Source organism: Oryctolagus cuniculus, chromosome 5 (assembly GCF_051225735.1).
Source record: "Oryctolagus cuniculus isolate XC-2025 breed Fujian yellow rabbit chromosome 5, ASM5122573v1, whole genome shotgun sequence".
Classification (NCBI taxonomy): Eukaryota; Metazoa; Chordata; class Mammalia; order Lagomorpha; family Leporidae; genus Oryctolagus; species Oryctolagus cuniculus.
In genome coordinates, this window is record NC_142871.1 from 97,048,313 (window position 1) to 97,074,375 (window position 26,063).

A 26,063-nucleotide genomic window follows, 5' to 3' on the forward strand; every position below is an offset into this window, starting at 1 on the left:
ACAAAGAATGGTTCCTATATGGAGCACTCACGCAAGCAGGCAGTGGAACAAATGGAGTACGTAAGTGAACAAATTCAGTATGTCTCAGAAATTGAGAGCATCAGAGATATATGTTTCCGTGGCAACCAAAGCCTACCGAGATCTTGCTTAAGAGAAAGAACATGATCACTCAGAGTACATGATTTTTTTTCAGTTGTCCAGAATGCATTATCAGTACTGCTTTACTTGCTTTATTATTTTTTAAGAATTATTTATTTGAAAGAGTTACAGAGACAGGTAGAGCCAGAGAGAAAGAGGTCTTCCATTCCACTGGTTCACTCCTCAAATGACCACAATGGCTAGAGCTGAACTGATCTGAAGCCAGGAGCCAGGAGCCAGGAGCCTCCTCCGGGCCTCCCACACAGGTGCAGGTGCCCAAGGAGTTGGGCCATCTTCTATTGCTTTCCCAGGCCACAGCAGAGAGCTGGATCAGAAGAGGAGCAGCTGGGACTCGAACTGGCACGGATACGTGATGCTGGCACTGCAGGCTGGGGCTTTAACCCACTGCACCATCACGCCAGCCCTCCAGAGTACACAATCTTGCAGGTCATTTATAATAAATATAATGTAAGGCTCAACTTTGTCTATGTTCCCTTATTTTTTATTCTGTTCTCTCGGTGGTGGAGAAATACAATATCATTCTTGAATTGAGACTCATTTCTCTGGTTTAACTTTTGTCATCACAGAGGGGATGAAATGTGGTGCTTCTTTAAAGCTCCTAAAACCTCTTGTACACAACTTATATGGGATTGATCTTGTTGAATTTTAAGCGTTTCCTGCTAAGTTTCTCCCACTAAAATGTGAGTTTACTGAGTAGGTCAGGTCAGTTCAACAAGATTTATCTAGTATCTTTTCTACTGCAGAAATGAGTAAAAATAGTATCTGATCTTGATTAACTTTTATCTAGTAACAAAGGCAGATGTAAACAGATATTTTTCTTTTCTTTTCTTTTCTTTCTTTTTTTTTTTGACAGGCAGAGTTAGACAGTGCGAGAGAGAGACAGAGAGAAAGGTCCTCCTTCAGTTGGTTCACCCCCCAAATGGCTGCTATGGCCGGCACGCTGCGCTGATCCGAAGCCAGGAGCCAGGTGCCTCCTCCCTGTCTCCCATGCGGGTGCAGGGCCCAAGCACTTGGGCCATCTTCCACTGCCTTTCCAGGCCACAGCACAGAGCTGGACTGGAAGAGGAGCAACCGGGACAGAACCGGCGCCCCGACCGGGACTAGAACCCGGTGTGCCGGCGCCACAATGCGGAGGATTAGCCAAGTGAGCCGCAGCGTTGGCCTAAACAGATATTTTTCAATATTATACAGAAATACAAGGATAGTGGTATGTGTAAGTTGCCGTGGGCTCAGAAAGCAACTCTTAAAGCTGATCCAGGAGTCAAAGAAATATTCTTTATATTGACTACAGACCTGAATCTTGAAGGATGAATGGAAATTTTATTACAGCAGAATCCGGCGCCCCAACCGGGACTAGAACCCAGGGTGCTGCTGCTGCAGGCGGAGGATTAGTCTAGTGAGCAGAAAGTTGAATTTAGTTGAAAAGCATAATTTCAGATAGAAGGAGAAACAGAACTTCCATCCACAGGTTCACTCCCCAAATGGTCGCAATGGCCAGGGCTGGGCCAGGCTAAAGCTAGGAGCTAGAAACTCCATCTCGGTCTCCCACATGGGTACAGAGGGTCAAAGACTTGGGGCATCTGCTGCTGCTTTCCCAGGTGCATTAGCAGGGAGCTGGATCAGAAAAGGAGCAACCAGGACATGAATCAGCACCCATATGGGATGCCAGCATTGCAGATAGTGGCTTAACCTGCTGGGCCACAATGCTGGCCCCTCTTTTTTTAAAAAAAAAATCATTTTTTTAAGTTTATTGTATTTATTTGAAAGACAGAGTTACAGAGAGAGGTAGAGACAGAGAGAGAGGTCGTCCATCCACTGGTTCACTCCCCAGATGGCCACAACGGCTGGAGCTGCGCCGATCTGAAGCCAGGAGCCAGAAGCTTCTTCCAGGTCTCCCACGTGGATGCAGGGGCACAAGGACCTGGCCCATCTTCTACTGCTTTCCCAGGCCACAGCAGAGAGCTGGATCGGAAGTCTTTAAAATAATTTCAACATATTCTTGAAGAATGACCTTTACAACATAGACTTAATGGGGAAGTTGACTTTTTTGAGCCCCAGAAATTAAACAGGCTTTTTAGTGGGTGGCATTAAATATTTTTAATGCCATGGGCTTCCCTCTGACTAGCACATTGTGAAGCACAAAGCAGGGGTCCAACAACCTGATTCATGGCATCAGTTTTATTGGCACTGAGTCTTCTAGGTGGAGTATCCTGCCCACTTGCTTTCTTCACTTCCTTAACCTCTAACTCAGCAACCCACTGCTACCTGACTTCAGACTCCACTTCCACCAAAATTGCTTTGATAAAATTTCCATTCATCCTTCAAGATTCAGGTCTGTAGTCAATATAAAGAATATTTCTTTGACTCCTGGATCAGCTTTAAGAGTTGCTTTCTGAGCCCACGGCAACTTACACATACCACTATCCTTGTATTTCTGTATAATATTGAAAAATATCTGTTTAGGCCAATGCCGTGGCTCGCTTGGCTAATCCTCCGCATTGCGGTGCCGGCACACCGGGTTCTAGTCCTGGTCGGGGCGCCGGTTCTGTCCCGGTTGCTCCTCTTTCAGTCCAGCTCTCTGCTGTGGCCCGGGAAGGCAGTGGAGGATGGCCCAAGTGCTTGGGCCCTGCACCCGCATGGGAGACAGGGAGGAAGCACCGAGCTCCTGGCTTCGGATCAGCGCAGCGTGCCGGCCATAGCAGCCATTTGGGGGGTGAACCAACGGCAAAGGAGGACCTTTCTCTCTGTCTCTCTCTCACTGTCCACTCTGCCTGTCAAAAATAAATTCACATTTTTAAGATCGACTTTCCTGTATCTCCTGATGATTCTCATGGAATAAATTAAGCCCTTTCCCTGCTGTATCCCCTTTTTTTAAATAATTTCACTGTTATACATGTAACAGATGTCATCTGGCTGTCAACCTAGTGCTGGCAACAGCATATTTAAAGGAAAGACCTTATCTATGATTGATTGCACATATTTAAAAGACAAATGTCAGGGCCGGCACTGTGGCACAGTGGGTTAAGTGCAGGCATCCTATATGGGCACCAGTTCTGATCCCGGCTGCTGCTTTTCTGATCCAGCTCTCTGCTATGGCTTAGGAAAGCAGTGGAGGATGGCACAAGTCCTTGGGCCCCTGCACCCACGTGGGAGACCCAGAGGAGGATCCTGGCTCCTGGCTTCAGATCGGTGCAGCTCCAGCCGTTACGGCCATCTGGGGAGTGAACCAGCAGATGGAGGACCTCTCTCTCTGTCTCTACCTCTCTCTGTAACTCTGTCTTTCAAATAAATAAAACAAATCTTTAAAAAAATTAAAAATAAATAAAAGACAAATGCCATAGGCAAGTAATCAACTAAGAGATTCTATGCAATTAAAGTCATAAAGTCTGAGGCCTTTTTAGATATCTTTCCTTTAAAGGAAGGGTGAAATTAAATCTTATTTCCCTCCTAAAGCAAAGTTCTTGTTTTTTTTTTTTTTTTTTTTTTTTAAATCCAGTCATTTGCAAAAAAAATGGAGGAATCTGGAACACATCATGCTGAGTGAAATAAGCCAGTCCCAAAGGGACAAATACCACATGTTCTCCCTGATCGGTGACAACTGACTGAACACCAAAAAGGAAACCTGTTGAAGTGAAATGGACACTATGGGAAACGGTGACTTGATCAGCATAGCCCTGACTGTTAATGAACAACTTAATACATTATCCCTCTTAGTAGTTTTTTTGTCTGTTCTACTTAATATGACTGGTTTAATTCTGTAATTAATACACAGTTATTCTTAAGTGTTGAAAATTAACTGAAATGTGATCCCTGTTAAACATAAGAGTGGGAATAAGAGAGGGAAGAGATGTATAATTTGGGACATGCTCAAGCTGACTTGCCCCAAATGGTAGAGTTAGAAACATACCAGGGGATTCCAATTCAATCCCATCAAGGTGGCATGTACCAATGCCATCTCACTAGTCCAAGTGATCAATTTCAGTTCACAATTGATCATAATGAAAGGACTAAGAGTCAAAGGGAGCACATAAACAAGTCTAGTACCTGCTAACACTAACCGATAGAATAAATAAAGGGGAGAGTGATCCAACATGGGAAGTGAGATACTCAGCAGACTCATAGAATGGCAGATGTCCTAAATAGCACTCTGGCCTCAGAAATCAGCCCTAAAGGCATTCGGATCTGGCTGAAAAGCCCATGAGAGTTATTTCAGGCATGGAAAGCCAAGACACTCTGGCAAAAGATCTCTGTGAGTGAGATCCCAGTGGAAAGAACAGGTCTTCAAAGAAGGAGGTACCTTTCTCTGAAGGGAGGAGAGAACCTCCACTTTGACTATGACCTTGTCTAAACAAGATAAGAGTCGGAGAACTCAGAGGGCTTCCATAGCCTTGGAAACTCATGACTGGAGCATAGGGAGATTACTGACGCCATAGACAGGAGTGTCAATTGGTAAAGTCAACAACAGGAGTCACTGTGCACTTACTCCTCATGTAGGATCTCTGTCCTTAATGTGCTGTGCATTGAGATTTAATGCTATAACGAGTACTCAAACAATATATTTCACTTTGTGTTTCTATGGGGGTGCAAACTGTTGAAATCTTTACTTAATGCATACTAAACTGATCCTCTGTAAAAAAAAAAAAAAAAAGAAATTTATCAACTCCCAACTTGACTCTCACTGGGATTAAACATGACAATAGGTCTGATCTGATTTCATCATCATTTAAAAAAAATCATCTATTATTTTTCACTTTATGTTTCTGTGTGGGAGCAAACTGTTGAAATCCTTACTTAATGTATACTAAGCTGATCTTCTGTATATTAAGATAATCGAAAATGAATCTTGATGTGAATGGAAGAGGAGAGGGAGTGGGAGAGGGGAGGGTTGTGGGTGGGAGGGACGGTATGGGGGGGAAGCCACTGTAATCCATAAATCGTACTTTGGAAATTTATATTCATTATATAAAAGTTAAAAAAAAAAGAATTATTTTACTTATTTGAAAGACAGAATTACAGAAAGAGGTAGAGCCAGAGAAAGAGAGGTATTCCATTCTGCTGGTTCTCTCCCCAAATGACCGCAATGGCCAGAGCTGAGCTGATCTGAAGCCAGGAACCAGGAGCTTCTTCTAGGTCTCCCATGTGGGTGCAGGGGCCCAAGGACTTGGGCCATCTTCTACTGTTATCCCAGGCCATAGCAGAGAGCTGGATCGGAAGTGGAGCAGCCAGGACTTGAACCGGCGCCCATATGGGATGCTGCTGCTGCAGGCTGGGGCTTTAACCCACTGCGCCACAGCGCTGGCCTGAAAAACAAAGTTCTTTGGCTGTCTACTAAGGGATTCTGTTGTCATTCCTCCCTCCTCTAATGACACTAACTATTAAACTATCTTGTTTGACTTGTATTTCTGATTACTGACTGGTTATTCAAGAATTGTAAAATCATTCCTCACCAGCAATGATCTCAGCCTTATCAATCTCTCAGTGTGAGAAAAAAGCATTTTTTTTTTTTTTAATGACAGGCAGAGTTAGACAGTGAGAGAGACAGAGACAGAGGGAAAGGTCCTCCTTCTGTTGGTTCACCCTCCAAATGGCTGCTACAGCTGAATGCTGCGGCTGTTGCGCTGCACCCATCTGAAGCCAGGAGCCAGATGCTTCTCCTGGTCTCCCATGCGGGTGCAGGGCCCAAGCACTTGGGCCATCTTCCACTGCACTCCCAGGCCACAGCAGAGAGCTGGCCTGGAAGAGGGGCAACCGGGACAGAATCCGGCGCCCCAACCAGGACTAGAACCCGGGATGCCAGCGCCGCTGGTGGAGGATTAGCCTAGTGAGCCGCAGCGCCAGCCGAAAAAAGCATTTTCTTAAAAGATGTACCTGAAAGAGTTCAAGCAATATAATACATAATAATCAAGAGAAGACTAATTCTAGAAAATAATTTTTCAAAATCAGTTTGAATCAATCTTTGATGCAATAAATACATGAAATTGAATTTATTATACAACGCCTACCTTATTCTGCTAAAAGCCCTCCGAAATAATTAAAAATGATTATTATCTAGGGTCATCAAAGTTCTCTAAGCTGCCATAGTTAACCTGAATAGGACAAAAATACCAATTGGGGGCCAGTGCTGTGGCACAGCAGATTAAAGCCCTGGCCTGAAGCACCCACATCCCATATGGGCGCCAGTTCAAGTCCTGGCTGCTTCACTTCTGATCCAGCTTCCTGGGAGGCCCAGAGGAAACCCCTGGCTTCTGGCTTTGGATCAGCACGGCTCTGGCTGTTGTGGCCATCTAAGGAGTAAAGCAGCGGACGGAAGACCTCTTCTCTCTCTCTTTCTCTCTCTCTCTTCCTGCCTCTGCCTCTCCGTAACTCTGCCATGCAAATCAATCAACATATTTGTTTCCTTGAAAAATAAAGAAGCAACCCACTTAGTCACTGAAAACAATTTGAACCATTTTCAGTTTTCTCTGATACTCATATTGGCAAAAATTAGAATTGTGAAATTCTAAGTCCTTTGAAATGAGGTGAAAAAAATGTTTGCTAGGTAAAGAAACAAATTGTGGCAGCAGAAAACAGTGGTGGAAAAGTACAATCCACTGTCTTCCATTTAAGTCCACCAGTATTCCAAAATGAATCACTGATCAGACTGTCTTTTCTCCAAGCCAAACAGACTCTCATAGGTCATTATATGTTCTTTAAGGCTACTGAATTTGCCTAAAAATAATTTACTATCCATCCTAAAATCATCTACCTTGTCCATTATCCCCTACGCAGAAAAGTATGTAAGTTTCTGAATCATGTTGGATTTGTGGGTATTTAAATTTTGTGACTGCCTCCATCTATGTTGATATATTTGTATGCTTTTTTTTCTCTTATAAATCTGCCTGACCTCAGCTCATTTCAGTGAACCATCAAAAGGCAACAGGCAAGTAGTTTTCCTTTTGTTCCTACAGACTGCATCTGGATTCTTAAGTTTTAGACAACAATCTAACTTTCAGTTCTACAATTCTGCATTTCTGTCAAAATGGAATTACTAAAAAGAAAGATTAAGAGTTAACTAACTGGGGGCCACTGCCGTGGCATTATAGGTTAAGCCAAAGCTTGCAGCACTGGCATTCCATATATCCCAGTCCCAGCTGCTCCACTTCTGATTCAGCTCCCTGCTATGCACCTGGGAAAGCAACAGCAGATAACCCAAGTGCTTTGGCCCCTGTACTCAGGTGGGAGACCTGGATGAAGTGCCTGGATTCTGGCTTTGGCCTGGCCCAGCCCCAGTCATCGAAGCCATTTGGGGAGTGACCAGAGGATGGAAGCCATCTCTCTCTCTCTGCCTCTGTTACTCTCTGTAACCCCACCTTTCAAATAATTTTTTTAAGTTAACTAATTGGGGCTGGTGATGTGGCACAGTGGGTTAAGCCACTGCCTGCAATGTCAGCATCCCATATGTATTTCAGTTCAAGCCCTGGCTGTTCTACTTCTGATCCAGCCCCCTGCTAATGCACCTGTGAAAGCAATGGAAGATGGCCCAAGGGCAAGGGCTCTGTCACCCTTGTGAGAGACCTGGATGGAGTTCCTGACTCCTGGCTTTGGCTTGGCCCAGCCCCGGCCATTGCAGCCATCTGGGGAATAAACCAGTGATGAAAGATTTCTCTCTCCCTCTCTGTGTTACTCTGCCTTTCAAATAAACTTTTTTTCTTTTGAAAACAAGAGAGAACCAAAAGAGCACACTCAGCAATGTAGATTTCATTTTTTTTTAAAAAGTCAACTAATCTTTCCTATAAACAAAAGAAAAAGAAAGCAGGTAAGTACATCATGATCTTTCAGATCACTAAAACCACAAGAAAAACTGAAGGCAAAATAATTGTCATATATACAAAATGCTGTAATAGCAAATCAGTTAAGAACCTATCATATTTGAAGCATATGATGATGTAGGCAGAAATGGGGATGGAGAAAGGTGATTCATACTTTTATACACCCAATATCATGATATAAATTTTTTACTAACCATCAGAACTTAGGGAAATAAGACTCTGGGGCCAGTGCTGTGGCTCACTTGGTTAATCTTCCACCTGTGGTGTCGGCATCCCACGTGGGTGCTGGGTTCTAGTCTCGGTTGCTCCTCTTCCAGTCCAGCTCTCTGCTGTGGCCCAGGAGGGCTCTGCTGCTTGGGTCACCTGCATGGGAGACCAGAAAGAAGCACTTGTTCCTGGCTTCAGATCGGCGCAGTGCCGGCCATGGTGGCCATTTGGGGAGTGAACCAATGGAAGGAAGACCTTCTCTCTGTCTCTCTCTCTCACTGTCTATAACTCTGTCAAATAAAGAAAAAAAAAAGGCATTACTGTAAAACATCCTTTAATTCCATTTTCACAAACTGATTGAAATGCTTCATTTTACTCCTCTAAATATTAATAAATATTTGACTGCCTTGTATTCTTGAAACTTGTGATCATTTTGAAAATTTAATTGGAAATTATGAGGACCAAGCAATTTTTAATTTCCCTTTCCCTGATTTAGCCTCCAAAAGGCATTAACTGCTGACATAGCCATAATAAATAAATAAATAAAGTTTGGGTGGTTCAGATGATGTGACTTAATCTCTGGATTTCACAAATGTCAGTATAATGTGGACTGTGTGTAACTTTAAAAAATTTTACAAATAATATAGCTTATTGTATGAATTTTGGAAAGTACAGAAAAATGCAAAGCAACAGAGAAAAAAATTTCTCCATAGAGACAAAGTCACTATTTTCAGTCAAAAGTGAAAGTCATTAATAACTTTTTAGTTTGGCTATTTGTACGGTTCCTATGCTTGGCATCCCGGTTTAGTCACTTTTGAGTATTTCTTTGAATCAGTAAAAACTTGGCAGTTTAAAAATATCTACATGGTAGTATTCCATTTTACTGTAATACTATAGGAGTATGTTCTGGTCTTTATCAACAGTAAAACAAAAATAAAACTTCCATAGTTAACTACAAAACACTACTAAATTAACATGCAAAGGAACACACAAAAAAAGGGAAAAGTAACTTGGAACCAAATTTGGAGGCAAAATAAAAATCACGGAGGTAAGATAACATGATTATTCAAGTCACATTGACTTTTGACAGGCAGAGTTAGACAGTGAGAGAGACAGAGAGAAAGGTCCTCCTTCCGTTTGTTCACCCCGCAAATGGCCGCTACGACCGGCGCATGGCGCTGATCTGAAGCCAGGAGCCAGGTGCTTCCTCCTGGTCTCCCATGCGGGTGGAGGGCCCAAGGACCTGGGCCACCCTTCACTGCACTCCCAGGCCACAGCAGAGAGCTGGCCTGGAAGAGGGGCAACCGGGACAGAATCCGGTGCCCTGACCGGGACTAGAACCCGGTGTGCCAGCGCCGCAGGTGGAGGATTAGCCTAGTGAGCCATGGCGCTGGCCATCAAACAATTGTAATCTGAAAGGCAGATGGGACGAGGGCTGTGGTGCAGTGGGTTAAAACCATGTTTGCAGCGTTGGCATCCCATATGGGTCAGGTTGGAGTTCAGGCTGCTCCACTTCCAACCCAGTTCCCTGCTACATGAGCCTATGAAAGCAGCAGAAGATGGCCCAAGTGCTTGGGTCCCTGTATCCATGTGGGAGACCTGGATGAAGCTCCTGGCTTCAGCCTGGACCTACCCTGGTGGTTGGGGCCATTTTGAAGATCTGTCTCGCCTTCTATTTGTCTCTTTCAAATAAGTAAGTCTCAAGAAAATTTTTTTGAAAGTCAGAGCAACACAGAGACGGGGGTGGGGGTGAGCAATTGACTCCATCTGCTGGTTTACTTCTCAAATGCCCACAACACTTGGTTCTGTGCCAGACTGAAGAGAGGAGCCTGACACTCACTCTCTGGGTCTCCCACATGGATGGCAAAGGCCAAGTACTGGGCCATCATCTGCTGCCTCTCAGGCGCATCTGCAGGGAGCTGGATCCAAAGCACAGCAACAGGGACTCCAACTCAGGCGGCTTAACCCGCTAGGCCACAAGGTCATCGCGCGTTATTCATTCTTAAAGAAAAAAGAGTAATGCTTTACGCATCTCAATTAAAGTTACATGTGTACCCCCCCGGGGGGGGGGCGACTTATTTTAACTAAAGAAGTTTTATATAACCGGAGTAAATACTGCCAAATTCCACCAGGCTCAAAATCCTTCTAGAAGGCATTAAGGTGAAAAGAAAACCCTGTCCCGCGCTGAAACCACCAGAAAGAAGTCTTGGTCAGCCGCTCCAGGGGTGCCGGCGGCTCACGCCAACCCAGTAGTTGTCGCCATGATAACCGGAGGTGTGAGCAAACAGAAGCGTCGGCGAGTGGGCGGAAACGCACCTATGGCGCAGGCGCCGAGACCCCGTCGCCCCCGGGCGGCGCATGCGTCCACGTAACCTCGCGCTCTGGGGGTTGAGCCCCTCACTTTGTCGTCACAGGGCAGATGATCAGGGTGCGTCCGCCTTTTCCCTCCCCCTTCTATCGTCCTCCCCTTTCCCCTCCCCTTGTCCCTCACTCTTCTCCCTCCTTCCTCTCTCCCTCCCTCTGGTGTCTTCAGCCGTCCCTCGCTTCCGGTCAGCGGCTGTCTGCGGAAGAGTGTCCCGCCTCTTCCGCCTGTGCGGCGGCGGCGGTGGCGGAGGCGCCTGCGCGTCTCCTGTCAGGGTCAGCAGGCGGGTCCCCTGGACTGTCCACCTGCGCGTCGCGGATCCGCGCCGCGGGGGTCGATGGCGATGAACTATAACGCGAAGGATGAAGTGGACGGTGGGCCCCCGTGTCCCCCTGGGGGCACCGCTAAGACCCGGAGACCGGATAACACGGCCTTCAAACAGCAACGGCTGCCCGCTTGGCAGCCCATCCTGACGGCTGGCACGGTGCTTCCTACCTTCTTCATCATCGGCCTCATCTTCATCCCCATTGGCATCGGCATTTTCGTCACCTCCAACAACATCCGGGAGATCGAGGTGAGGGGAGGGCGCGGCGGTGGGAGCTAGCTTTGCTGGGACCCGGGGCTGCGGCGCCCGCGCCCCTCTCCCCCGGCTCGCTGGGGTTGACAGGCGGGCCCGCCCTCCCGCTCACCTTTCCTCTGCTCAGTTTCTTCTTTCTGGTTCTGCGGCTTTCCTGAATTTGCACTTTTGTCCTACTTCTACCTACGGTTTCCACGGTCAGAGACGGAATGAATGTTTAATGCCGAAGGAGGGTCGGGTTGAAGAACGCTTCTTTCCTGGGCAGTGTGTGTGTTTCGGTGGGGATCCAGGACGTGGTTCTGAGACGTGAAAAGGTGGAGAAAAAAGAAGCTCCCTCTAGATGTAATTCCGAGGGAACTGACAGGGTCAGTGTGTCATTACCTGTGCGAGGGTCATGCCGGGATGCTGCGATTGTTGCTGGGTGAAGGACCGAGTCATAGAGGTGCTAATGCTTCTTATGTAAAGTGGTTAAGTCATGTATTACCAGTATTAGGACACATGACCAGTGTGCTCAGGGCTTTCGTTGTGAACTAATTAGATGTTTTTTAGCTGTAGGATATGATACAAGTAAAAACGTACAACTTCAGTTCTGCTTTTACTTTTAGGCTGAGTTTCTTGGTAATTATGCCCTACATTCACCCTAGGGTTCCCCCACCACCACCACACTCACTCAACCCCAGTATATCTTAAACTTACACAGGGAATGCATTGTAAACTGTCTACCAAAAATTATATTCATTAATTTCACTGCACATTTTTACTTATTTTACTTATGTAAGACCACAGAAGAACTTGTGTTGTGGAAGCTTTCAGACCTTAAAGAGTCACAATCTCCTAATCTTTATCCACCTGCAATGACAAAGATAGGTTGATAGAGTGTAAATACTGTGTAAATGTACAGTGTTAAACATCAGTTAATCCTTTTTTCTTGCTCAGGGTGTTTTTATCTGTTTGAGAAGTCTGGAACTGGAAGCAACATTTTTGGTTTCTTATGCTCTCTCTTTCACACAAATATATGCTCACTTTTTAAAAATCTCTTTATGTATTTGATTTAATGGTACTTTAGGAGTAATTTTATTTTTGCTACTGAATTAGGAATAGAAGTGCTTATTTTCAACTTTACTGTGTTATTTCCAAAACCCAATTGATATACTTTTTAATTGTATGGGTATATAGTACTAAGAACAGTAATAAGAATAGTACCTATGGTATAGCTAGTTTTACAATCTTTTACCAAAAATTAATTTTCAACTTAATAATTAGGGAAAGTGTCACAGTATATTTTTTCAGTGTGTATTTTTAATTTATCATTAAAAAAAGATTTGAGAGGCAGAGTGACAGAGACTGAGGAGAAACAGGTAGAGGGGAGAAACAGGTAGAGGGGAAGAGATGTCGGTAGATATTTTTGATCACCTTGTTCATTCCCAGGTGCCACAGGAACTCCAGCCAGGTCTCCCACATACGTGGAATGAACCCAAGTACTTACAGATGCTGCCTCCCAGGTTGAGCAATAGCAGGAAACTCTTATGTGGGTTGGGGGTATCTCAAGTGGTGGCTGAACCAGTTGCACAATTCCTGCTCCAATCCTTTTTACCTCCTGAATAGTACCTCTTGCAAATATAGTACCTCTTGTCTTCCCAATCAAATAATCTTAGACTTTGAGCAAAGTGGTATAATGCAAGGACTGTGGGCTCCAGCTTGGGCCAAGGCAGAGGTGTATTTAAATTCCAACTCAGCTACTAACTAGCTTAGTTTCTTGAAAAACTTAGTGTTTCGGAGCCTTGGTTTCCTCATCTATAAAATAAATAGAATAATATGTATCCCCTAAGATATGAAAACTAGAAGCAATTTAGAAAAAATGTCTGGCAATAAATTATGATGATCTAAGTTAATCATGAGATTAGAAATAGAATCAGAAAGGTTTAGATTTTGCAGTAGACTTATTAAAACTATTGCAGAATTGAGACAGAATCTGGCTTTAAGCCTTCACCCAGCACTAGGAGGCTTACTGCAATTTTAGTAAAATAGAAAATATTTAACTTTAGAAATTTAAATCATCTTATTTAAACTTAAGATGGAAGAAGTAGCAGTACTTTAGAATTGTATATTAGTATTTACTAAATTATCAGAATTCAAGTGCTCTTAATATTTGCTGTGAAAATAAACATTTATGTTTAAATTTTTTGGGTTCTGAAATAAGATTCTTCAAACTAAGTAGTAGGTGAAATGGAAATTTCTTAAATAGTTCTCATATACAATTCTGATTGCAAGTTACCTGAAGGATTAGACTGCAGCTTTATGTGGTTAAAGGGCACTGAACTTAAGGGTCAGGGCATTAGAATTAAAATTCTAGCTCTGTCACTCTGTAGACTATGATCTTAGGCATGTTTTTGAGCCTGAGTTTCCTCATCTGTAAAATAAGTAGAATAATGCATGTTTCCTAAGATATGAGAACTAGAAGCAATTCTGGTTAAGGGGTCTGGTATATATATAGATTTTCTCCTTTGCTTGAAGAACCAAAAGATTCAGATTAGATAATCTCTAAATGCTATCAAACTCTAAAATTCTATGACTTCCAACTTAAATGTGGTGTAAAAAATGCTGCATATTCATATTGAATTGCCTTTGGAACCACAGGAAATGACTACCAGGAATAATTGGGAGTTTTGTGTCAACACTGAAATACAGTTTTGCACATAGAATCCATATATATATATGTGTGTGTGTGTGTGTGTGTATGTGTATTTTAAACTTGGATTTTATATGTGTAGAGAAGTATTTTTGAATTGGGTCTGGAGTTAATAGGAAAACCTAGGAAACTTTCCCAAGATAACACATGCTTGTTTCCACTGTTCACTACCTTTTGTTAATCACTTAAAGTATGTAGAGGGTTATTAAAAGTAAGTGGGTAATGAGATGTTCTTGTCAGCATTTACTCCCTTGCAGAAGTTGCTCAAATCTTTTTAGTTGATTTATTTTTGAAATTTTGAAGACGTGGGTTGCTGTATATGTTCAAGTCACTAGGAGAAAGGAGACTTGTTAAATCAAAATATTTTTGTAGTATAGCTTAATGTACTAAGAGCAGTAATCTGTATTTTTAAAGTATAAAATCAGTGGTTCTTTCTCTTTCTACCATAAATCTTAAAGAATTACTACTTTTGTAAAATGCCTCAGACTTCCTCCAAAAAAGATGTAAAAAAAGGTATTTTTGCATTGTAATGCTTATATTTGATAGTATGCTTCTTCCCTTTGTTAGATTTAAATATCTTTTTAGTTGATTTTTAGACTTTTTCATAATTAAGTAAAATGAGACTATTAGAGAACTTGAGTTAATTTTATTAATCATGAGAAAATGTTTTAAACATACATAGAATATTTAATAGTAAGATTTAATATCTTTCATTGATTATTAGTAGCATGGAATAAGTGTTGTCTTTAATTTGGCAATTGTAGGAGTCAAGTACATATTTCTGCCTGAGAGGTTGTCATTGTCTAGGGCTGTTACTGGTAAGGCTATAAAAGCTAACTTGAAAAATATTGTGAAGTTACTCTTCTGTCAGTGTGCAGTTATGTAGTTTAAATTAATGGTTTATATCAGTTGAGGATATTATTCAGAGAAATATTCGGAGTAAATTTAAAAACTAAATATTTTTTTGCCAAAACTGTTGAAAATAAATTTTCATAAAGTCTTAGAGGATTAACTCCCTACCCTCATGTTGAATAGTGAAATTCAATTTTTCTTCTTCTTAACCTTACTATTATTTCACTTTCCCCCTTCAGTTATTTAATCTTGATTACTTTGCTTCCCTAGTTTCTCATAAAAATATACTTTTGTCTATGTTTTTACTCCTGTGTATTTTGAATTCATAGATAGTAAGATTTTTAAGGAGATTAAATTTCATCTGCACCTAGTAATCTTTGTTTACACTTGAGTCAAGGAAGAATAAACTGCTTTATAGAAATGATTGTTGAAGATTAGATACTTTATGTTAAGAAGTTTGAAGATTTTAATATTCAAATCGATTACTGTTACTTAGAAGTAGACTTGGAATCTAAGAGGTTTGTAGCATTAGTTTTTTTTTTTTTTTTTACATGTTTCTCAAGTAACTTCAATACTTTTGAGCAAGGGATGACAAAGTAAATATGGCTGGAATGTTTTTAATGGCTCAGGAACAGAATACTTTTACAGATGAATATTTGCAGTGGATTTATCATAGGGAACTGTTACTTTTTTTTTTTTTAAGTTTTTTTATTTATTTGAAAGACATACAAAGAAAGGTAGAGACAGATCTTCCATCCACTGGTTCACTCCCCAGGTGGCCACAACGGCCAGAACTGCACCGATCTGAAGCCAGGAGCTAGGAGATTCTTCTGGGTCTCCCAAGTGGTCCATCTTCTGCTGCTTTCCCAGGCCATAGCAGAGAGCTGAATTGGAAGAGGAGCAGCCGGAACTAGTGCCCATATGGGATGCCAGCTTTTCAGGCCAGGGATTTAACCCACTGTACCACAGCGCTGCCCCGGGAACTGGTACTTTGAATCCCAGTCATGTAAGATGTTATCCCCCACCCCCACCCCAAAGAGAAATTCATTCTTCCCATTTACCTTTGTTACCAAAAAATTACACTCAGTTATTATTATGGTTTGACTTTCATCAATGAAAACTGTGCAAATTTGTTTTCTCTTATTACATAAGAACTTATATAATGTGTGTCCTTAACCCTTTGCATAGTCTAGGATAGATACTTTCTGGTCCTATTTTAAAAGAGAATTAAGTGTCCCTGACCTAAGACTTTTAGAGAAACATATTGGCAGTTTTATTGTTTGGTACCAAAATAACTGTGCTACTGTTCTAATCTTTAGTAATCTTTAGAAGTAGGTGTAATGATCTCTGGTAATTGCTAGTGTTCTGTTGCCTTCCTATGGATTTCATAAATATAAAATAGCTGACTTTACCATTAATCTTAGCTAAGGTGACATTTCTTTGTCTCAGTCAGATAAAATTCAAGCAGCCTATTAAAAGTTGCTATTGAAATTTTACTTTAATTACATTTTGCCTTTATTGGAGCCCCTAGAAAGGACTCCAGATAAATTCTTTCATGATAAAGAATCAGTTTAAGGGGGGACTTAAAATGCCAGTTTTAACTTAATCTGATTAATACTTAAAATGATTTACCTTATTACTCAGCATTTTGTTGAATGGCCTGTTTAGGTCTCATATTGATTTCCTTTTAGACAAATAAATTTACATTCAAAAGGGAAGTTTTCATGTCCTCCTAATACAATGTAAAAAAAAATGCATGTCCTTCAAATTCCTCCTTTTCTGGCCTGCGCCTCAGCTCACTAGGCTAATCCTCTGCCTTGCGGCGCCAGCACACCAGGTTCTAGTCCCTGTCCGGGCGCCGGATTCTGTCCCAGTTGCCCCTCCTTCCAAGCCAGCTCTCTGCTGTGGCCCGGAAGTGCAGTGGAGGATGGCCCAAGTGCTTGGGCCCTGCACCCCATGGGAGACCAGGAGAAGCACCTGGCTCCTGCCTTCGGATCAGCATGGTGCGCCAGCCGCGGCGGCCATTGGAGGGTGAACCAATGGCAAAGGAAGACCTTTCTCTCTGTCTCTCTCTCTCACTGTCCACTCTGCCTGTCAAAAAAAAAAAAAAAAAAAAAAAAAAAAAAAAAAATTCCTCCTTTTCCACTACATTAAATTCAGAGTCTATTTCTTAGGAATAAGATGTAATTTTAGAATTACTCAGAAGAAATGCCAGTTTGATTTAATGGAACTTTTCCAGTGGTTGTAAAATAAAGCAGAGAAATATTATAACTCCTAAACTAATCTAGAGTTACACATCTGCTTTATGTTGCCTTTAGTTCTTTGTCATTTGGATTTAAGCTAATGGGCAGATATCTAGACTATCATTTTATTCTAGAGTATGCTTTGTGTGCTTTTACCATTCAATAAGCATTTCTTGTAAGATTTACTGATTTTATTTGAAAGGCAGTTACAGGGAGTGGGAGAGACAGAGAGAGGTATTCCATCTACTGGTTCACTACCCAAATAACTGCAGTTGCCAGGACTGGGCAAGACTGAGGCCAGGAACCAGGAACTTCTTTTTTTTTTTTTTTTTTAATTTTTATTTATTTATTTATTTTGACAGGCAGAGTTAGACAGTGAGAGAGAGAGAGAGACAGAGGGAAAGGTCTTCCTTTTTCCGTTGGTTCACCCCCCGAGTGGCTGGCACGCTGTGCTGATCCGAAAGCCAGGAGCCAGGTGCTTCCTCCTGGTCTCCCATGTGGGTGCAGGGCCCAAGGGCCTGGGCCATCCTCCACTGCACTCCCGGGCCACAGCAGAGAGCTGGACTGGAAGAGGAGCAACCGGGACAGAATCTGGCGCCCCGACTGGGACTAGAACCCGTGGTGCCGGTGCTGCAGGCGGAGGATTAGCCTAGTGAGCCCTGGCGCCAGTCAGGAACCAGGAACTTCATCCAGTTCTCCCACGAGGGTCCAGGGGCCTAAGCACTTGGGCCATCTTCTGTTGCTTTCCTAGGCGCATTAGCAGAGAGCTGGATCCTAAGTGGAGCAACTGAGACTTGAACTGGTGCCTATATGGGATGCCAGTGTTGCATATAGTGACTTGACCCACTACTCTACAGCTGGCCTGGCTCCAGCATTAATTTTTTAAAATATGGCAATGGTAGCACCTCTTCTTTTGGTAGCCTCTTTTTTGTTGTTTTCTTAAGATTTATTTTATTGGCTGGCGCTGCAGCTTACTAGGCTAATCCTCCGCCTTGCGGCGCTGGCACACTGGGTTCTAGTCCCGGTCGGGGCGCCGGATTCTGTCCCGGTTGCCCCTCTTCCAGGCCAGCTCTCTGCTGTGGCCCGGGAGTGCAGTGGAGGATGGCCCAAGTGCTTGGGCCCTGCACCCCATGGGAGACCAGGAGAAGCACCTGGCTCCTGCCATCGGATCAGCACGGTGCGCCGGCCACAGCGCGCTGGCCGCGGCGGCCATTGGAGAGTGAACCAACGGCAAAGGAAGACCTTTCTCTCTCTCTCTCTTTCTCTCTCACTGTCCACTCTGCCTGTCAAAAAAAAAAAAAAAAGATTTATTTTATTTATTTGAAAGGCAGAATTACAGAGAAAGAGAAAGGGAGAGACAGAGAGGAAGATCTATCCACTGGTTCACTCTCCAAATGGCTGCAACGGCTGGAACTGGGCCAGGCTGAAACCAAGAGCCAGGAGCTTCCTCCGGGTCTTCCACACGGATGCAAGGGCCCAAGCACCCAGGCCATCCTTTGCTGCTTTCCCAGGTGCATCAGCAAGAAGCTGGATTGAAAGTGGAGCAGCCAGGACTTGAACTGGTGCCCATATGGGCTGCCAGCATTGTAGTCAGTGGCTTTACCCATTACACCACAATACTGGCCCTATTAGCCTTTTTGTAAAAGTAGAAACTATCTAGTATGAACTTTGTTGTTTAAAATCTGATGAAATATGGGACCAGCACTGTGGCATAGCGGGTAAAGCCACCGCCTGCAATGCCGGCATCCCTTATGGGCCCTGATTCAAGTCCTGGCTGCTCCACTTCTGATCCAGCTCTTTGCTATGGCCTGGGAAAGCCAAGATGACCCAAGTACTTGGGACCCTGCACCTGTGTGGGAGACTTGGAAGAAACTCCTGACTCCTGGCTTTGGACTGGCCTAGCTCAGGCCATTGCAGCCATTTGGGGAGTGACCCAGCAGATGGAAGACCTGTCTCTCTGCCTCTGCATCTCTGTAACTCTGTAATTCAAATAAATAAATAAATCTTAAAAAAAAAAGTTATACAGAGAAAATAGGAGTAAGGGCAAATTAGTTGGTGGAAGATTGTGAATAATCTTGGGACTTGATATTGAATGTATGAGAGTGACATATAATAACTGATATAATGTATATCCTTTAGGATTGGCTTCAGCGATGAGGAATCAAGATTTCCTTTTGAATGTAAGATATAGAAAACCAGTACTGGGCTCTGTTTTACTGAGTCCTCACTGTTGTTTACTGCCATGGCATTTCTTACAGATTGGCTGTCATGTTTATAGTCCAGGATGGAGGCTTATTGTCTTTTCCAGGCAGTAGCAGGGATGAAGGTCAAAGAAGTAAAGGCCTTTTAAAGAAAATTCTTGGAAACTGCTATATTACTACCTCCATGTAGTAATAAGGCCTTGCCAGCTAGAAAGGAGACTGGAAAATGTAATCTTTAGTTTGATAATATGGTTCTCAGCTAGTAAATGAATGAGCATTTTATGCTGAAGAAGAAAAGTAGCACAGAAAATTGGATGGGGCTTATCAGCAGTCTCTACAACACTGGGACGTAAGATTTATTTATTTATTTATTTATTTTAAATGTTAATTTGAAAGATTTTACTGAATTTATTTTTAAAAAATACTTATTTATTTGAATGGCAGAGTTACAGAGAGGCAGAGGCAAAGAGAGAGAGAGAGAGAGAGAGAGAGAGAGAGAGAGAGAGAGAAAGAAAGAAATAAAGAAAGAAAGAAAGAAAGAAAGAGACAGAGGTCTTCCATATACTGGTTCACTCCCCAAATAGCCACAATGGCTGGAGCTGGGCTGATCTGAAGCCAGGAGCCAGTAGCTGTTTCTGGGTTCCCACGTGGGTGCAGGGGCCCAAGGACTTGGGCCATCCTCCACTGCTTTCCCAGGCCATAGCAGAGAGCTGGATCAGAAGAGGAGCAGCCAGGACTTGAACCAGTGCCCATATGTGATGCTGGCACTGCTGGCAGCGGCTTTACCTGTTACACCACAGCACCGGCCCCTGGGATGTAAGACTTATCTGGTGGGGCCGTTGTGGCCAACTGGGAAGTGAACCAGCGGATGGAAGACCTCTCTCTCTCTCTGTCTCTGCCTCTCCTCTCTCTGTGTAACTCTGACTTTCAGGTAAAATAAATAAATCATTTTTTTTTTAAAGACTTATTTGGTGGTAATGTAGTGTGCCAGCTGGATGAGAGAAGACAGGAGTTTCAACACTGAGTTACTAATGATTGCATCTCTATATTGAGGATAGTATTCATTTGAACTTGATTTCATAATAAAAGGAATTATGTGTTTTTTTATGTGAAAAGCAAATTAGGTATGTGGTTTTGCTGGTAACTTTTTTTAAAGAACAGGTTAAGGAGAGTAGAGCTGCATGAAGCAGCTTACCCTGCTGCACTATAACAGACTCCTCTGCTTCAAATTCTCCAAATAATATTCTCCATGGCATGAACAGAATGTGATTTTTGTAACCTGTCTGTTCAGAGCTGTTCAGTGGCTTTTCATTACACTGAATATGGAAGCCAAAATCCTTATAGTGGTCTGTATGATGTATACCTGGATACTTTACCACTCTAACTTCATTTTCCACTGTTCTTCCCCACATCTTACTCTGCTTCAGTCGTGATGGCCTCTTCGCTGTTCCTCACTCTAGTAAGCACAGTCCTTAGAACCCTTGCTCTTACTGTTTCTTCTGCATGGGCTGTTCTCCCCTGAGATGTCAACCTAATTTACTCCTTTATCTCATTTAGATATTTACTCAAATGCCCGTTACTGAGGCCTCCTCTGGTTACCCTTTAAAACTGTAGACCATCCTTCAACTCTTCCTATTCCCTTTCCTTTCTCTCTCTCTTTTTGTTTGTAAGATTGATTTTATTTACTTGAAGGGCAGAGTTACAGAGTTACAGAGAGAGACAGGGAGAGAGAGTGAGATCTTCCATCTGCTGGCCTACTCCCCAGCTGGCCATAACAGCCAGGGCTGGGCCAGGGTGAAGCCAGGGGTCAGAGCCTTCTCTAGGTCTCCCACGTGGATGAAGGGGCCTAAGCACTTGGGCCATCCTCTGCTGCTCTCCCAGGCACATCAGCAGGAGTTGGATTGGAAGTGGAGCAGCCAGGATTCAAACGCACCCATGTGGGAAGCCAGTGTTGCAGGCAGCAGCCCATCCCGCTATACCACAGCACCAGCCCTCTCCCCTTCCTTTCTTTATTTTCTCTATAACACTTTTCACCACCTGACATACTTTAGAAGCAGCAAATGAAAGAGGAAGTAAATAGGAGAAGGGAATAGATATAATCAACAAGTGGGGTCCCTTCTTTTCAGACAGACTGTCAGAAAAGAATAAATACCAGCACTTGTATGAAACAATACAAGAAGTCTGAGTTCTGTAGTTTGAATCCCAGCTGTGTGACTATAATCAAGACTTAACCTTGGAATCCAAGTCCTCAACTTGTCTCCCCAAAAAACTTTGAAATAATAATGTTATTCTCATAAATGTCACAGTATCAACTGATACAATGTATATAAAATTCTTAGCAAACTCTCATAAAGTATTAGCCATTTTTGTATATATATGTATATATAATTAAATAGAATCAAGAGGATCTTTTTGTTTTTTTAAGAGGAGATACTGGAACACATTTACTAGTTGAACAAAAATGCTAAAAGAGTTTGAAGGGCCGGCGCTGCGGCTCACTAGGCTAATCCTCCGCCTTGCGGCGCCAGCACACCGGGTTCTAGTCCCGGTCGGGGCACCGGATTCTGTCCCGGTTGCACCTCTTCCAGGCCAGCTCTCTGCTGTGGCCAGGGAGTGCAGTGGAGGATGGCCCAAGTGCTTGGGCCCTGCACCCCATGGGAGACCAGGAGAAGTATCTGGCTCCTGCCATCGGATCAGCGTGGTGCGCCGGCTGCAGCACGCTGGCCACGGCGGCCATTGGAGGGTGAACCAATGGCAAAAGGAAGACCTTTCTCTGTCTCTCTCTCACTGTCCACTCTGCCTGTAAAAAAAAAAAAAAAAAAAAAAAAAAAAAAAAAAAAAAAAAAGAAAGAAAGAAAAGAGTTTGAAGACAGAAATAAGAAGGTGATGACATTCTACATTCCTTCATCCACTGTTCCTTCATCCACTGACTCACCCTGCAATTGCTCATAGTGGCCAGTGGTCAAAGATGGGATCTGGACACTCAGTCCAGGTCTCCCACATGGTGGCAGGGACCTAACCACTTGAGCTACCACCTGCTGCCTCCTAGGATATGCATCAGATTGAAATTTTTATTAGGAGCAGAGCTGGAACCTGAACTAAGGTACTTTGGTATAGGATGTGGATGTCTAGCAGCATCTCAGCTGCTAGGCAGAACATCCATCCCCATGCATTAAGCAATTCTGACAGCATATCCTTCTGAAATCATCAACTGGGTATTCTGTAATTTAATTTCATTTTGATACTACCTACCAGGAGATAGTGTTAAGGCTCACAGGTTAAGGTCTTAGTCCCACAACACTGCCCTTTATTTTAGGTGGCATTTATATGTCCAAGAATGTGACCTGTAGTTCTTTCCAACTGGCTGTGAATCAAGGTTCCTATGATCCTTTTTTATGATTTTTTTTGTTGTTGTTGTTTTGTTAGAGTGGCTCACAGAACCACATTTTTACTAAAACCCATTTCTTTTTATTTCTTTTACTTTTCAAGATTTTATTTATTTATTTATTTATTTGAGAGATAAAGTTACAGAGAGAGGGAGAGACAGAGAGAAAGGTTTTTCATCTACTGGTTCACTCCCCAAATGGCTGCAGTAGCCAGAACTGGGCAGATCCAAAGCCAGGATCCAGGAGCTTTCCAGGGAGCTGGATTGGAAGTGGTGCAGCTAGGACTCAAACTGGTGCTCACATGGGATGCCACTTTGCTGGCGGTGACTTAACCTGCTGCACGACAACGCTGACCCCTATACCCATGGCTTATACAGGATGTTACAGAGGATACAGATGGAAAAGCCAGATGGAAGAAATGTTTAGGGCAAGAGTTATGGGAGAAAGAACAAGGAGCTGCCATGCTCTCTGGGCACACCACCCTCTAGGCACCTCCGTGTATTTGGCTATCTTGAGCTTCTTCTATTACTGTTTTTTTGAGTTTTTATGGAGGCTTCATTGGCCTCTGGTGATCAGCTCAACCTTCACTTTCTGTCTCCCTACTAGAGGTTGGGGAGGTGGGGCTGAGATTTATAGCCCTTTAATGGTGCCTTGGTCTTTCTGGTGACCATTTCTTATCCTGGCACTATTTAAGGTTTGCAGCCACCAGTTATCTTATGAGTGTACAAAAGGCACTCTCTGCACCCCTGAGATTTCAAGATTTTAGGAGCTGTGTGCCAGGAAATAACCCAAATACATATTTCTTGTGTATCATATATCACACAGGGAAACCAGTTAAGAGGCTGTGGTAGTGATTGATGCAGTAGATGGTGATGTTCGTGGTAGAATGGCTGCAATGAGAAGCAGTTAGATTTAAGGAGCATTATGAAAGTAGATCTAATAAAATCTTGTCATTCAGTGGAATATGTGAGGTATGAGGAAAAGTAAAGACTCGATAACATTAAGATATTTGAGTTTGCATCTGGAGAGATGGAGTTGTCATTTTCTTTCTTTTTTTTTTTTAACCATGTTGGGTTTATTATAGAAAGGCAAGGATAGCACAACATTATTAAATGTATTAATATAATCAAGCATCATTGTAGAAAGAGGAGACAAGCTCTATGATCATCTAATACGTGTTTTTTTTTCTATTCTCTCTCTTTTTTTATATTTATATTTATATTTATATTTATATTTTATTTTATTTAATGAGCATACATTTCCAAAGTACAGCTTATGGATTACAATAGCTTCCCCCCCCATAACTTCCCTCCTACCCACAACACTCCCCTCTCCCACTCCCTCTCCCATCCCGCCCTTCATCAAGTTTCATTTTCAATTACCTTCATATACTGAAGATCAACTTAGTACATACTAAGCAAGGATTTCAACAGGCTGCACTCACACAACCGCACAAGGTATAGGGTATTATTCGACTAGTAGTGTTGTTTTTAAGTTTCATAGTAAAACACATTAAGGACAGAGATCCTACGTGGGGAGCATGTACCCAATGACTCCCGTTGTTGATTTAACAATTGGCACTCTTATTTGTGATGTCAGCAATCACCTGAGACTCTTGCTATGAGCTGTCTAGGCTATGGAAGCCCCTTGAGTTCACTGACTCTGAACTTGTTTAGTCAAGGCCGTATCACAGTGGAGGTTCCTTCCTCCCTTCAGAGAAAGGCACCTCTCTCCTTGATGGCCTGTTCCTTCTGCTGGGGTCTTGTTCACCAGGATCTTTCATTTAGATTGTTTTTTGCCACCGTGTCATGGCTTTCCATGCCTGTGAGACTCTCATGGACCTTTTAGTCAGATCCGAATGTCCCAAGGGTTGATTCTGAGGCAGGAGTGCTGCCATTCTATGAGTCTGCTGTGTGTCCTGTTACTCCCGCAGGATCATTCTCTCCCTTTTAATTCTATCCTTCATTATTTGCTTACACTGGCCTTATTTGTGAAATCTCATTGACACATACCCTATCTTTTTGATCAGTTGTGTATTTATACTTATCACTTTACCAAGTGCGCTGGCATTGATACCTGCCTCCTTGGTAAGATTGAGTTGAAATCCCCTGGCACATTTCTAGTTCCACCATTGGAGGTAAGTCCGAGTGAGCATGTGCCAACCTATAAATCTCCTCCCTCTCTTATTCCCACTCCTATGTTTAATAGAGATCACTTTTCTGTTAATTTTAAACGCCTAAGAATGATTGTGCATTGATTACAGAGTTCAACCAGTGGTCTTATGTAGAACAAACAGAGCAACAACAACAACAACAAAAATACTAAAAGGAATAAAATAGTAAGTTGTTCCTCAACAGTCAAGACAAGGGCTGATCATGTCATTGTCTCTCATAGTGTCCATTTCACTTCAATGGGTATCATTTTAGATGCTCATTTAGTTGCCATCGATGAGGGAAAACATATGATATTTGTCCATTTTGGACTGGCTTATTTCACTCAGCATAATGTTTTCTAGCTTCCTCCATTTTGTTGTAAATGCCTGGATTTCATTGTTTTTTACTGCTGTATAGTGTTCCATAGAGTACATATCCCATAGTTTCTTTATCCAGTCATCCGTTGATGGACATTTAGGTTGATTCCATGTCTTAGCTATTGTGAATTGAGCTGCAACAAATATTGAGGTGCAAATGGCTCTTTTTTTCTCCCCTTTAATTCCACTTGGGTAAATTCCAAGGAGTGGGATGGCTGGGTCCTGTGGTAGTGCTATATTCAGGTTTCTGAGGACTCTCCAAACTGTCTTCCATAGTGGCTTTACCAGTTTGCATTCCCACCAACAGTGGGTTAGTGTCCCTTTTTCCCCACATCCTCGCCAGCATCTGTTGTTGGTTGATTTCTGTATGTAAGCCAATCTAACCGGCGTGAGGTGAAACCTCATTGTGGTTTTGATCTGCATTTCCCTGATGGCTAGGGATCCTGAGCATTTTCTCATGTGTCTGTTGGCCATTTGGATTTCCTCTTTTGAAAAATATCTGTTAAGGTCCTTGGCCCATTTTTTTATTGGGTTGTTTGTTTTGATTTTGTGGTGTTTTTTGATCATTTTATAGATTCTAGTTGTTAATCCTTTATCTGTTGTGTAGTTTGCGAATAACGTCTCCCATTCTGTTGGTTGCCTCTTCACTTTCCTGACTGTTTCCTTTGCTGTTAAGAAACTCTTCAATTTGAGGTAATCCCATTTGTTTATTTTATCTTTGATTACCCGTGCCTCTGGGGTCTTCTCTAGGAATTCTTCGCCTGTTCCAGTATCTTGAAGGGTTTCCCCTATGCTCTCAATTAGTTTCATGGTGTCACAGCGCATCTCTAGTTCTTTGATCCATGTTGAGTGGATTTTTGTATAAGGTATAAGGTAGGGGTCTTGCTTCATACTTCGACATGTGGACATCCAGTTTTCCCAGCACCATTTGTTGAAGAGGCTGTCCTTGTTCCAGGGGTTGGTTTTAGGTCCTTTGTCGAATATGAGTTGGTTATAGATGTTTGGATTGATCTCCGGTGTTTCTATTCTGTTCCATTGGTCTATCCATC

General features: G+C 42.8%; 1 protein-coding gene and 1 long non-coding RNA gene across 2 annotated transcripts in view; one reads left to right on the plus strand and one right to left on the minus strand.

Moving 5' to 3' along the window:
* LOC103349802 (uncharacterized) overlaps positions 1-10,617 on the minus strand; it is a 43,021-nt gene extending 32,404 nt beyond the window's left edge. The window contains exons 1-2 of the long non-coding RNA XR_011388646.2: positions 10,491-10,617; positions 8,162-8,330 (exon numbers count right to left, since the gene is read on the minus strand). This is a non-coding gene — a long non-coding RNA (uncharacterized LOC103349802). The remainder of the gene's footprint in view (positions 1-8,161; positions 8,331-10,490) is intronic.
* CDC50A (cell division cycle 50 P4-ATPase accessory subunit A) overlaps positions 10,504-26,063 on the plus strand; it is a 50,923-nt gene continuing 35,363 nt past the window's right edge. The window contains exon 1 of the mRNA XM_002714534.6: positions 10,504-11,110. Within this exon, the coding sequence (XP_002714580.3) occupies positions 10,874-11,110 (237 nt within the window). The 5' untranslated portion in view covers positions 10,504-10,873. The remainder of the gene's footprint in view (positions 11,111-26,063) is intronic.